General features: G+C 35.5%; 1 protein-coding gene and 1 long non-coding RNA gene across 2 annotated transcripts; both read right to left on the reverse strand.

Annotated features, from left to right (window-relative positions):
• Positions 1-854: 854 nt before the first annotated feature.
• On the reverse strand, positions 855-4,008 carry LOC118045002 (ribulose bisphosphate carboxylase/oxygenase activase, chloroplastic). Its single transcript, XM_035053481.2, has 7 exons — positions 3,746-4,008; positions 3,090-3,409; positions 2,852-2,957; positions 2,649-2,734; positions 2,013-2,488; positions 1,431-1,712; positions 855-1,314 (listed from the first exon to the last, which is right to left on the reverse strand). Exons 1-7 carry the CDS (start codon positions 3,788-3,790, stop codon positions 1,199-1,201), a joined length of 1,431 nt encoding a protein of 476 aa, XP_034909372.1. The 5' UTR covers positions 3,791-4,008; the 3' UTR covers positions 855-1,198.
• Positions 4,009-10,483: 6,475 nt separating this feature from the next.
• LOC118045004 (uncharacterized) lies at positions 10,484-12,714 on the reverse strand. The gene is made up of 4 exons (XR_004686903.2): positions 12,193-12,714; positions 11,903-11,965; positions 10,758-10,817; positions 10,484-10,683 (listed from the first exon to the last, which is right to left on the reverse strand). It is a non-coding gene; the product is annotated as an uncharacterized lncRNA (long non-coding RNA).
• Positions 12,715-15,135: the final 2,421 nt, after the last annotated feature.

Genomic DNA, 15,135 nt, shown 5'->3' on the forward strand with positions numbered 1-15,135 from the left:
AAGAATGCCTATGGTGAGGGTCCTTCCAATAGACTTGCCATTTTTGTTCAAAATTAAGCAACAACTCAGCTCGAAGAAATAACAGGAGAAAGAGCTCAGGATCCCCAACATAATCCAGCATTTGTGCAATCAACAATACTAATACCAGCACCAGCAGTCATATATACATTCGCAAACAAATCCCATAAAACAAGATCATCTAACGATATTGATCAAGATAAAATGGCAACACTAGAAGCTATGATAAGGGCTATTGAAGAGGTAGGCTTGTGTGACCCAATAAAAGCCACAAAGTCAAGACCCGAATATGGTAGTACCATATAATTTTTGAGTTACAGAATTCATCAAATACATCGGAACACAATGCCCCATTACCCATTTCAAATCCTACTGCAATAAAATGATAGAAGTAGTACATGATGAGAAATTACTGATACACTTTTCCCAAGATAGTTTGAGTGGAGCGATATTGATTTGGTACATGAAACTAGATAACACCAATATCTGTAGATGGAAAGATTTAGTAGATGCTTTTGTTAAACAACACAAGTACAACATGAACATTGCTCTTAGTAGGACCAACTTGTCTAATATGAAGAAAAGGAATAATGAAAGCATAAGGGAATACTCCCCCGCTCTTGGAAAATGAAATGGTTACTTCATTTGCTAACACGCTCATGGCGCTGTACTATAAACATGTGATGAGTAGTTTGGCAATGTCATTCACTAATGTTGTGGTAATGGCAAAGCGTATAGATCAATAAGTGAAGAGTGCTAGAATCTCCGCACTCATGGAGAAAAAAAGGCTTTGGAAAAAAAAAGAGGTTGATCACAACGAAGGCAACTATAAAAGTAAGTAAAACCAATTCCAAATATACAACACTCTATACCCTTCATCCCATATCATTAATATCAACTTCAACTCCTTAAAACCTATTAGAAAACTTGAGCCCCAAAACAACCAAGTAAAAAACCAAATTGAAAGGAGTCTATGAACAATTATCTTCATTCCGCTTGTACTAAATAAAATGTACCAAAAGCTACTGAATATTGTAGAGATAGCTCCCTCCCGTACCTTTTGCGCCTGTACATCATCTTTATTAACTCAATTATAAGTTAAACCAATATATGTGACAGAGTTGCTAACTCATTCTAGAGTATACCATCTTAACGACATAATAACATTTATAAGCAAGGCCTAAAAGTGACCGAGGCAGCTGCCATCATCACTCCTAGCGGTTGGATGAAAGTTCTCTGCCAATGAATTAGTGCAGTCTTCTGGAACAGGAATGTTGACCTGTTGGGTGGCTTTGCCTGTGTCCAAAAAATTATAGAAAAGCTTGATTATTTCTTCTGATATCTTTATTGCACAATCCTAAAGCCAGATGTAAATATCTCATCAAGGCGTTTAATTTGGACCATGGTCTAACCATAGAAGCTTCCGTTCTTCATGGCATCTTCATTTGCATCTCCAAGAGCTGCCTCTTTCAAGTATTTGTCAGACAACCGGACTCTCTTCACGTTCTCCTGCTCCAGGACAAGCATGTTGCCATACTCAAGGAGCTTCTCGAGAGTCATCTTCGGTTGTTCCAACGTTGGAGGTCCTTCCTTTGAGTTCACAAGCCTTTTCCCAACATTTTCTACACCCACACCACAAATCCACCTCCTCACTTCGTCGTCATATACTCTTGCCCTAAGTGCACCGAAGAAGTCTACACTCAAAACAGAGATAGTCATCAGCATTCATATTCTAGTATAACAAAATCACGTCTCACAATCAAAACCAAATCGAACATGGCTTAATCAGAAAACTAGTGGCTTGAAGTTCGAGAGTTGTTCTTCTCACTCTAATGCAAAACGTGTTCAGTCAATTATTTACTAGTTTAATTGCTCAACCATATATGCTTTTCTTCAGCTGTTTCGTGGTTTGGATTGCACGGCTTGAATGCACCATTGACTATTAGATCAAAACTTTTCTAGGAGTAAATATAAAATAATTGTGTAAACCTTACCAATGGATTGCCCATGGAAAGTGTTGACAAGCTTGACAATGTCCTCCCTGGGAAGATCATCACTGCCAAAGATCCCTGTGCACACACCAATTCGGTCTTCCCGAGTAGGGGCCCAGTAGAATTTCTCCATTCGGCCATCGCGGATGAGAGGGGCGTACAACGTGGAGAAGTCATTACCAGTGACAATGATCGGAACGCGGGGGTTCTCCTCCTTGTTGTACATGCCTGGGAGCTGGACACTGGTCGGGTTATCAGCAATGTTCATGAGGGTAGCATTAACCATCTGATTGTTTACTGTGTATTGGGTAGTTCCTCCAAACCTACCGGCTCCTGCATCTAGATCATTGATGAAGAGGCAGCACATCTTTCCCTTCTTCTTGATGATGTCCGCTGCCTCACGATACCTTTGTCTGATCAATTTTGCAGGCTCACCAGCGTTCCCACTTTCCAATTCTCCGGCACTCATCACAATGGGGCTGAATATTCATCAGCATAATATCAGAGAGCAAGCATTCAAGTATTTGTAGACAAATTTTTCAAAACTGGGCTTCCTCTCTTATATCTTGAACTTGAAACCAAAATCCTTGGGAAAAAAAAAAAAAAACAGAGAGAGAGGCGAAAATTATATCAACTCACTTGATTCCCATCTTGGCAAAGACAAGCTCACACTGAAATGATTTACCTTGACCTTTGCCTCCCCAGATACCCAAGATGAGGGGAACCTGTTACAATAATTATTATATGAACCACGTATTATTTGTTTTGCATTTGTCAAGATAGCAATACTAAAAAGTTGAATAATTCTCAAAAATACAAAAAAGGAAAAGTCAAATACTTGCCTTAATGTTTGGGATTTGCAAGAAATTCTTGGTGATGTGAACAACAACTTTGTCCATAAATGAAGATGCGATGTAGAAACCATCCATATTGTTGTCCAGTTTGTACCTAAATACAGCTCAATAAGACCTCGAGGTTCAAAATTCCATGCCCAATAACAAGGATCAAGCATAGTTATCCCCAACAATATTTATAAATCAAGTTCCTGGATCTTCAACTAAGAAAAATTGATCTACTTACTGTCTTAGACCTTTGCTAGTATAGTCATAGGAGCTCATGACAGCATAGTGAGTTCCTGTCCCCATGGGAGCTTGGAAGAGAGAGTCAACCATTCCCTTACCTCTGGTAATGTCTTGTTGATCATCAGATGTGTCAAATGCAAGCCCCTTCCATTTGTCTTTCGAGGGCTGCTTTTCCTTATCATATTCGGCAGCAAGCTTCAAATTCCGTGTCAAGAGCCTCTGGTTGGTGATCTTTGAGCCCAGTACCGTTTTCAAGCTTTTGTCAAAGAATGCAGAGGTTGGCCACAAGGGTCCAGAGCCAGCGCCTTTTAAATTCAACTGCAAAAAAGAAACTTGTTTCTTTGTCATCGATGAACCAAAACACTGTAAGCACAGCACCAACTCCATCTCTTTCAATCTAATTTCAAACAGAAAAACAAGACAAAAAGAAAAAGGTTCTTGAACTAAACTTATAATCATGTGATTATCTTCTACTTTCTCTACAAAGAACAACGAATCTTGCTTGTGTAGTAAAATCGAAAAGCTAGAAACAATGCTACATTTTTTTTTTTTAATTAAAAACAAGAAAAAGATTCATTGGGCTCACTCTATAAAATTCAACACAACATAAAGGTAAAACTGAGAACATAAAGAAAAGGGCGGGAAAATCAGTACCAGCCCTCTGTTACCAGCACCAACGGTAGAGACAAATGCAGACATTTATCTAACGGTGGAGATCGAGTTGGAGGTTTATAGAGAAGAAGACGAAATGGAACAGAATTAGGAGTACTGTTTTATAGTTGCCCTTGGGATAGGGCGAGGGACTTGGATGAGGATTTTATAGAAACGCAGCATTTAAAACAACACTTTCCATCTCTTGCTTACATAGAAAAAAAAAGAAAAAATATATATATAATTTAGTCCTTTATCGCTTGTTTAATCTTTCTCTGGATCCCATTTTGTATGTTCCTTTTCTTCTCCATGAATTTAACTATCAAAAGGGAATATTCGGGATTTAATAAAAAGGGCTAAAATGAGTCAGAGTCAAGAAAATAAATTATCAATTTTCAAAAAGGAAGGACTAGCCACAACATTTCTTGAAACCAGGGACTAAAGAATAACTGAATTTGGTTTTGGAGCGTGTGAGAAGGTGAAGTGGAGAGATGAGATTATAGTCTGTGGATTGGCTTACGAAATTATAGTCTGACGGCCGCCCCGTTGGGGTTTGGTTTTATTACGTGGCACATTGGTTGAGGTGGACGTTAGTTTTGCGGCAGCGGAAACCACTCCAGTTTTCACACACAAAACGGAGGCTTCTGAGCTGGGAACTTGTTTGAGGTCACGGTTTCACATCCCGTGCTTGCATTGTCATACCTTCTAATTTAGAGGGTTTAACTGAATTTTTATTTTAATTTTTAAAAATAATTTTAATATGTTAATATAATTTATTTATTTTTATAAAAAAATATTTTAATATATTTTCAATTGAAAAATACTTTTAAAATTAACTATACCACCACCTTACCAAAATATATTCTATGCTCCACTAAAAATTAGTTAGTTTATTATGCCACTAAATTTTGTTTTTGTTTGAAAACGAGGAAGTCTATTGTAATATAAATTTCTAATTAGGGTATTTTAGGTTAATCCATCGTTAAACAATTTAGATTTACATTACATCTTTCATAAATCATTAATAAAAAATTAATACATAAGGCTTTGACATTGTTGAAGTGAATTTAAATATTTCAACTAATTTTATAAATTTTAAAATTAATAATTATATAAATCTTTAAAAAATTCATGATGATTTGAAAAAAATAAATTTAAAAACTGAAAAGTTAAGTTATCGGCGAGCCTATATTTTCTCACGAAAGAGAGAGTTCAGAATTCTTTCACGTTGTTGCCTTCCGACAAAGATTCAGTGCTTCCTCGTGACTTGTTTATCGTTGTCGATTTGTAAAAGAGGTTTGGATGCTTGATTTGTCTTCCACGTGCTGCACCCATCGCCACCTCGGATTCATTATTGCTTTTTTCAACCAATTATTTATTCTTTTGATGATTTAATTAGGTTAGGAATCCATTTCGCTATATATTTATTTAGTTCATTTTAGCAGGAGTTGGTCGCTGTCGTTTATTTTTGGGTGATTTAGTTCATGTCTTTCATCATACCTATGTTCATTAAAAGGTGGTGGGTGTAGGTACGATGCTACACCTCGATGAAGACTTAGATTTTAGAGCACATGTCTTCAAATTATTGAATTTTGTTTCCTTTTTTAGCCCTCCACTTCTCATGTTAATTTGTTAGTGTTTTTCATCTTTTGTTTCACCATTAGGTTTTTGGTGGTTAATTCATATATATATATAATTGTCTATATTTGTCAAATTAAATTGAAATGGTTGAAATTTGGTATATAATATTACCATTGTGTGAATTCAAGTTGAACTATATTTTGGTTGTTAAAAAATAATATAAATCATATTTTTGGAATCTCACCTTTAACAGTTTAAATTTTTATGTTGAATTAGTTATTTGACATGGTATCAGAGTCTTGAATAACCAAACGGTCACGAGTTTGAATCTCACCATCCCTATTTATTTGATAAAAATTAAGCACAATGTAATGTGAACCTATGTAAGTTTCAAGCCGAAAAAACTTTCACTTAAGGGAGTGTGTGTTAGAAAATAATATAAATCATATCTTGGAACCTCATCTAACAGCTTAAGCTATTGGGTTAAGATGATTCTTTGACCTTGACTATCAGAAATAAAACAATGATCCTTTTCAACTACATGAGGAGTAATGGTATGCTCAAAAGATGTTCAAGAAAATATCTTTCTTATCATGAAAATTGTGTAATTATTAACCATATATTTTATTAAAATAAATGAAGAAACTAATTTTGTTTAAACTTCTTAGACATGGTTTATATCTTGTGAAATTATTAATAATAATTGTGGCTAAATTGATGATTTGTTTGTAGTTAAGGGTAACATTAACTGGATTATTTTTTAATGATGAAGGGTTTAGCTTACTTTGGGTACCTGGATTAATATATTTGTCTTTCTCAAAGTTTGTTCTTCTTCCTAACCATTAAGGTATAATTAATCAATGCCTTATTCATTCATTTGTTTCTTTTTTTTTTTGGTTCCATGTTAATTCTTCTTTTACTTTGTTTTTCAAATCCATTATCCGACATCGCAGCAGCGGCTCTAAAAATTAATTCTCGAATATGAAAAAAGAATAGATTTCTGGTATCCGGTTCTTTTAAGGGAAAAGGTCTTGTTTGAGGAGTCACCACCTAGTATTATGGTCACTAGGAAACCTAACTAGTCAACAGAGATTTTACGGCTCAGGATTAATTGCGTAAAAGAAAAGATATTATCACCTCTTAAACATTTTGTCTAAGGCAGACTGCATTGCTGATTTTGTCTTAAATTTGCTAAATATTTATTAGTTTATGCTATGATGATTTTTTTATAATATTCCTGAATCTGATGCCAGTGAATATTCGAGCTCGAATAATTTCAACTCTAACGTTGGTAAAAATTCGTAACTACAAAAATTAATTAGATCAATATTTATTATTTTCTACTCTAGCATAAGTGAATAAATAAATCTAAATAAATTTATTTTTACGCATGCACATATATTTTTTATTTTTCTAGCTAAATAAAATAAAATACAACGAATAAAAATAATATAAATTTAAACCGGTATTTTTATTCCTGACTCTGACGTCAGTGAATAAACCATTAAATTTACATTATTTTTACATTATTTTTATTCATACATACACATTTTTTATTTTTTTCTATTTTTATTTATTTTTTATTTTTTTGGGCTGGGCCCAGCTCAGCCCACATGGCTGGGCTGGACCCAGCAGGCCTAGCCGGGTCACAGGCTTGACCCGGCTGGCCATTATTTCTGTTTTTACCTACAGGAGCATGTAATTAAGATGCAAGGAAGGAAAACGCTGCTTACCTGCGCTGCACTTGGAGATGAAGATGACGGTGATGGAGAGCTGGCCGGGCGACGTTCTCTCCCTTCTTTCGCTTTATCTCTTGCTTTCTTCTGCTCTCAGGATTCTCTCCCTCCTCTCTCTCTGTATCTAGTCTCCTTCCCCTGACTTTCCTTCGTGTTCAATCCCCTGTTGAAGGCTTTCTTCAGTCAGCCCCTCATTGTTTTTTGATTCCTCTCCCCGTTGAAGCTTGCTTCAGTCAGCCCCTTGTTTGTTCGTTATTTGCCTATGTTTTCTCTTTAATCTCCCTTCTGTGATTTCTCTGTTTCTCCTCTCCGGTCTCTGTTCCTCCCTGTGTTTTTTTGTTCGTCCTCTCCCTTTATCGTCTCTTTGTTTTCTGTCGATCTTCCATCTCTGGTGTTGGAGATGGAGACTGCAGTGATCCCTTTTTTTCTCCGTGGCCTTCTCTGGATTTTATAAAGCCAGAGGACAACCTCTGTTCCTTTGAGAAGAAACAGGGGCGGAAAATTTGCTCTCCTCTATCTTGTTCGTTTCCCTGTCCTTTTCCTGTTCTCCTCAGTTTCTCTTCCTTTTTTGTGTCTCTGCCCAGTCTTCTCCGTTCAAGACGAAGACAATGGTGGTAAAAGCACGAGGATTTTCTGCTGGTTGAGGGACTAAAACTTTCCCCTGGTTCTGTCTCTCTTCGTCCCGTCTTTTTTTTGTTTTTTTTCCCCATCCCCGTGCATGGCCTATCTCTAGCTTTTATATAGCCAGAGAATGCCATGCGGTCACCTCTAAATAATGAGGTGACCGACCGTTTGCAAAAATAATGAGGGACTGAGGATCGTGCAGTGTCCGTTTCTGGTTTTGAAGAAGACGAACAGTGTCTCTTGAAACGGCGCTGTCTTGAGATGCGGTGGCCATTTACGTTTTGGCCCATGAAGTTCCGAAACATTTATAATTAAGTCCCTGGTTTAAACTGTAATTGCCCCTGCATTTCGGCGCCTTTTATAAGTTAGTCCTTGTACTTTAATCTGCTGCAATTGTGCCTCCAATTAACCCCAAACTTTGCTATTTCTTCAATTAAGTCCATGATTTCATTAATTTAATGAAATCCAAGTCCAATTAAGTCTAAAACTTATCAATTCTCCAATTAAACCCCTGATTTGATTAATTAAATTAATTCCAAGCTCAAGTAAGTCTCAAAACTTATCAACTCTTCAATTAAACCCTTGATTGGATGAATTAAATTAATTTCAAGCTTAATTAAGTCTCAAAACTTATCCATTCTTCAATTAAACCCTTGACTTGATTAATTAAATTAATTATAAGCTTAATTAGATTAATTTCAAAGTTTAATTAAACCCAAAAACTTCCAATCATGTTGCCCCTAACCTAAATCTTAATTCATTCTTCATTTATTTTATTTTACTTGTTTTTTCATCATTATCATCATTTTTTTTATCATTTTCAGTAAATAAAATAATAATAATAATAATAATAATAATGGTCAAAAATTGGGTTATGAACAATTGCCCCCTCTTTATAATATTTACTATGCAAAGATATTGAAAAAATTTATTTTCTTTTAGCTTTGTGTAGTAAATTTATAAAGAAAAGTAGATACAGAAAGAACCTTTGCTCTTTTCTTTTTAGTCTTGAAAACTTTAAAAACAGTAGATTGACACACGACCTTTACATAGAGATGTAGAAATTAAGAAACAAGTCATTTGGAAGATGACCCACTTTTTTTGTTTTATTTGTTTTTTTTTAGTCTTGAAAACTTTGAAAACAGTAGATGGACACACGACCTTTACAGAGAGATGTAGAAATCAAGAAACAAGTCATTTGGAAGACGACCCATTTTTTTTCTTTTTTTAGAAATGATTTCATTGTGATGGGTGACCTACCCAAGTTAAAAAAAAAAAAAAGGAAAATGAGGGCTCAAAGGTGCACTCAAAAGCAAGCGAGGGCTCAAAGGCGCTCGAAGAGGAAGGCGAGGGCTCAAAGGCGCTCGAAAAGGAAATGAGGGCTCAAAGGCGCTCGAAGGGAAGCGAGTGCTCAAAGACACTCGAAGAGGAAAGCGAGTGCTCAAAGGCACTCGAAGAGGAAGCGAGGGCTCAAAGGCGCTCAAAGAGAAGCGAGCGCTCAAAGGCGCTCGAAAAGGAAAGCGAGGGCACAAAGGCGTTCGAACAGAAGCGAGGGCTCAAAGGCACTTGAAGAGGAAAACGAGTGCTCAAAGGCGCTCGAAGAGGAAGCGAGGTCCCAAAGGCGCTCGAAAAGAAGCGAGGGCTCAAAGGCGCTTGAAGAGGAAAGTGAGTGCTCAAAGGCGCTCGAAGAGAAAGCAAGGGCTTAAAGGCGCTTGAAGAGAAGCAAGGGCTCAAAGGCCCTTAAAAAGGAAAGTGAGGGCTCAAAGGCGCTCGAAGAGAAGCGGGGGCTCACAGGCGCTCAAAGAGGAAATGAGGGCTTGAAAGCGCCCTAAAAATGATGATCAAAGGCTCGAGGGTGCATTTGAAGGGAGGTAAGGCTCGAAGGCGTTCTTAAAAAGTGAGGTAGGGTTAGGAAACGCAATACCTTGGATGGTCAAGGACTCGAAGGTGCATTTAAAGGAAATAAGAGCTTGAAAGGGCCCTAAAAATGATGATCAAAGGCTCAAAGACGCATTTAAAGGAGGTGGAAAAACACTGAGATTTTTTCAAGTGGCCTAATTCTCATGGGTGGCCTGCCCAAGATGACAAATTCTTAAAAATGAAAAATTTTTAACAGCAATTTTGATCTTTGGCCATTTCAAGTTGGCCTTCCACTTGATGGATTCCGCTGGAATTTTCTCATATGAAATTTGCAAAACTTATTGTCCAATGTCTCAAAGTTTAGATGATATGCATGCATCTTTACCTGATTTGAAATATAGGCCCCCATTTCTTCTTAGTCTTCTTGTTGCTTGACTGATGAGGACTTGCTACCTCTAATTTGGGTCATCTTTGTCATTTGGCTTCTAACCCACTCGAGTTGGCCCATGTAAGTCTATTTTCAGATTTGTTTGCACAACTCAGCCTTTGTGATGCCCATCGTAGGGGTGATCATTTCCGGTTCGGTTCGGTTTTCTTATAAAAAAGTAGCCAAAATAAAATTTTGAAAGTCTGAAAAATTCAAACCGGAACCGAACCGAAACCGGTTCAAACCGACTGGTTTCGGTTCGGTCCGGTTCGGTTATTTTGCCATAAAAACCGAAAAAACCTGTATTTTTTGTTTGGGCTTTTTTTTAGATTTTCTGATGGGCTTTCTAATGGGCTTTTAATTGATATTATCATATCTAATTTTGTTACAAGATTCTATAATATATTTAACTTTTTCTATCATTGAATATTCATTTATATTAAATTATTAGTGCTAATATTATGTTCATATGTTGCAAGACTTTTAATATTTGTGTTTTGGACTCTTCCTGCATTTGAGTTTAAATAACACACAATTTAAAATCTAAATTACAAAACATTGCCTTCAAAAGGGCTTAATAAGAAACAACAAATAACCTTATGATAAAAAATAAAAAACTTCATGCGAAAAATATAGATGAAAAATCTTCATTGTGCACATCATCCAATCGAAAAGCCCATCAAGATATTGCACTTTGATTCCTTAATACCTGGCTGGAATTCAAGATATAAAATTATAACATGATAAAATAAATTAGAATATATAAAAATAAAAAGTAGTATTTTACCATCAAATTAACTTTTGAACTAATTATCATTCATTGTTAGATGTTACTTTCCACCGAAATCTACAAAATAAAAAATTAGACATGTTAGATGATTGCAAATACTTTAATTAATAAATCACAAAATAAAATATCCAAGTTTATATAAAAAAAAATTACCCAACTCAAGGTTTTTGTAAATTTCAAGATCCTTTATCAAGCTTCTAAATGATAATTGGATATCGATGCAGTAGTTGTGAAAGCATATATTTTTACACCACATTCTAAACACTGGAGAAAATCAAGCAAGTGATTTCAAGAAAATCACTCTTTCAATAACAGCACTGGTTTAATAACATAGTTCAAGTTCAAGTTGTTCAACAACACACTAAGCCATCATACAAATGCCGATGAAAGTAAAAACAATCCAGGTAAGAATTAAGGCTTCTTTAGTCTTTCATTTTTCCTTTGCAAATTTGTTTGAATTTGTCACATTATGTCCAGTAGTTCATTTCCCTGAAAGAAAAACAAGGAGCTGGAATATACATGTTGGCTGGTGCTTAATGCTTAATTGCTTACTGACAAGGACCTTTACTGAATGATATTTCTCGACAATAATTTTTCCCACTAAAATGAGCAAAACCCAGATCCAAATTCCCACTTTAGTTAACTACATCAACTCAAATCTAAGTTCTGCTCTCCTATCCATACAGCTGAAAATCAAAATTTCTTTCAAGGTTTCTGGGAAAAGGAATAACCTTTCAAGGTTGGTTATACACAAAAAACTCAAAAGATCATTAATTACCACAAAACTCAAAATTTGCAAAATCACAAGAAAAATCTACTAAACATAAATTAAAAGACAGTACAATACATGCACACAGATACACATACATAGAGATTTTTCAAATTTTATACAAACAACAACTTCAACACAGTGTTTAATGGAAGAAAAAACTAGTGTAAAATATGCTTCCAAAAGGCTAAATCACACGAAATTTAGCAGAATGAAACCTCAAACAAGTATACTGTACTACAAATAATAATAATAATAATAATAATAATAATAATAATAATAATAATAATAATAATAATAAAGTTATAAAAACAACATATTAAGAGCTCAAAAAAAGTGAAAACTAGATTGTGAGTTGTTGAGATATGTATACCAGAAGAAGCGAATCCTGCTGGCCCTGGGTGATCTCAGCTTCTTTCACTTTCTGTGCAACAACCTAATCGAATACGAAACAGAGATATAAATCACTCTCACATTTAAAAACAAACCCCAAATCAAATCAACCAAAATAAGCATATTCCCAGAATCTCAAATCAACCAAAATACGACTCTAAGCTCAAACACTGATTTTTTTTAAGGATACACCAACAAATACACAGATCACAGAGCATATGTTAAAAAAAAAAAAAAAAAACAGAGGTTGATAGAAAAAAGAAATCATACCTGGTATGAGTTGTGACAAGATTCAAGGTCGGGTGTGAGAGAGGGAGGTGACTGGTTTGCTAGATCTGGACAATGGAGGTTAGGTGTGCTGGTGTGGTGTGTGTCATGCTTGTGTGGGAGAGGGATGTGGCTGAAGTCAGGAGAATGGAGATGAAGACGGATTAATTTGATTTTGTTAGAGACTTGAGAATGAGATGAGATCTGCGATAGTGTGAATTGTGAGGGTTAAGACTTGAGGGAGTGAGGGTTGAGGGAGCGGCTTGTTTGCTCAGGACGGCTGGACGCGCTAGGGTTAAGAAAATTAGAGAGCATTTTTGTATTTATAGTACCCCCTTAACTGAACCGGTTCTGTTCGGTTGGGGTTTTTTCGGTTTCAGGTTTCTGAAACCGGAACCGAACCGAACCGAACCTTTTTTTTAAAAAAATAATCGGTTTACTCGGTTTTTTTTTTCGGTTCGGTTTTTTCGGTTATTTTTTTCTCGGTTTTCTCGGTTTAATCGGTTTCTCGGTTTTTTTGCTCACCCCTAGCCCATCGTAACCCACTTGCTTGCTAGATATTTTCTGTCTCGTCAAATAATGTAAGAGAATCATTCATTAATCCTCGTCTCACTGCTAAAAACATTCGGTGTCACTTGCTGAAAGGATCAAACTGTCTTTCATAAACCAAAATGCCCCCTTGTCTTGTTGTAGGAAATGTTCCTTCTTTTTTTTCTAGAAAAGATAGATTTTCCTTAAATACAATGTTGCCCCCTTATACTGGTCATTGCCCCCAAGTGTGTTATGTCACTGACTTAGATGAATAATGGTTTTAAAAGGTCATTCTCTCATTTCTCTCCTTTTTAGTTTGGTGAAGGAATATGGGTATAGAATGAATCTTAAAATCTTGATCTTACATTTTGAAAACAAAAATTATTTCGATGTGAATCTAAAACAATTTGCTTTTGAAATCTTGTAACTTATTGGTTATTTTCTTTCTTGGAAAAGAGGTTATTTGCTCTTGTGTTTGGCAATGAGATCTTTAGTGAAAATACATCATGAGATGACCTTTTGTTTCAAAGTGAAGGGCTCAGAAAAAAGCTCGAGGTTTTGTATGAGAAAAATTTGTCTCTTTTTGAATCATTTATTTTTTATCAGCATGAATAATAATGAGTAGTTTATTATTGATGTCATGAATCTTATGAAAAAGTGTTCTTTGCATTTTGAGAGCATTGTTTATTGTTCTAGGTTGCTTGCTTGCTTGCTTGATTAGAAAGGACTTATACAGGGACATAACGTAGGCTGTGGTTTTTGGCTATGAAAGAAAAGGATTCATAAGGCTCAAAGAGTGTTTCAGGGTTTCAAAGATTGAGGATCACTATCAGTAGTTTGACTCTTTATGTCTTCCATCTTTTCTTTTGCCGCTTTTATTTGCCCTTTGTCATTGTTTTGGCTGGGACATATTTACATTGTTTTGGCTATCACTTTTTCTTGTGATTTGGGCATGCCTCCTAGCATTTGAGTTTCTTGGGCTCTTTATGCCTTTTTTGGCTTTCTTGCAGTGTTTTCTCTTTTCTTATTGAAAATTTTATCTTGCTCCCCAGTGTAGGATGTGATCCTAGTCGGGATTTTTTTTATGAAAGAAAAATTATTCAGGCTCAAAACGGGATAGCAAGGGATGTACTTATTTCAGAACGTGAAAGGAATAACAAAGATGGCCTTTCATCATTTCAAGCACAAGCAGTTAAGATCAATAAATTTTGACCTCATCCAGTATGATGTTTTAGTCTTTGCAAAGATGCATTTCATGAATTATGAGCAACGAGTTCACTACGTACCATTATTCATACATTTAAAAACATATGATTCAAGATTCATAAGGTAAGGGTGTTTATTCATTTCTTTTTTCTTTTTTCCTTTTTTTTTGGTTTATAATTTAGTCATCTCAATGATGGAGTTGCTTGATTCACTTGTCATTCTACAAGTAAAATGTTAAAAATATCATTTTTAAATAAACATCAAATTAGTTTTTGAAATCAAAATGCCAGATCAATTTTTCAAAACTCCAATAGGAAAATTAATTTTGGTAAGAGAGATGAGTTGCGTCTAGGAGATCGCGCAAGGCTTCAAAGATGTGTTTGTGAGTCTTTATAAGAAAACTCTCTCAAAAAAATGAATAATGCTTGGTCATAAACACAATTGAATGACAAACTCATTATTTTCATTGAAACTTTGGAAAAGAAGTTCAACAACAAAGAACTTATGACAACATCTTGGGCTATGAATATTGGCATGATAACATATAAAGGGGCTAAACATTTAGCAATCATTGATTGGAATTTCTGGAATCATTCATTCTTTTTGACAAATGCATCTTTTCAACAGTCGATTAAAGTCATTTGTAGACCATTCTTGACCTAATATCATCATAGCTTTATCTTCAAGATAGTTGATTTCTAAGAGTCGGTGTGAAGCAATCAGCTATAGGAACGATAAGTGTCTTGGCAAGCACCTTTAATGAAACCGTTCTTCTTAGTCGGATCAACAATTTTACCTAACCCAATGGCTTGTTCAATCCTCTCAGCTATAATAACCAGGTCAGTGAAATGCTGTGCAGAGTTTCTAACCAAGTATTCAAAGTACAGAGCATTAAAGGTGTTGGAAATTAAACTTATTATCTCTTTTTCCAACATGGGAGAATTAACTTGTGCAGCTACCTCACTTCATCTCCAGGCGTATTCTCTTATATACTCCTTGTTGTTCTTCTCCATAACTTGCAAGCTTAACCGATCAGGGCTCACGTCTATATTGAACTTATATTGCCTCATGAAGGCATCAACTAAGTCCTTTCATTTTTTAACCTTTATATTATTTAATCGCATATACCAAGTGAGGGCAACACCACTTAAGCTGTCTTGAAAGAAATGAATCAACAATTTCTCATCATCAACCACCTCAGCCATTTTG

The sequence above is a fragment of the Populus alba genome, chromosome 16, assembly GCF_005239225.2.
Source record: "Populus alba chromosome 16, ASM523922v2, whole genome shotgun sequence".
In the NCBI taxonomy this organism is placed as follows: domain Eukaryota; kingdom Viridiplantae; phylum Streptophyta; class Magnoliopsida; order Malpighiales; family Salicaceae; genus Populus; species Populus alba.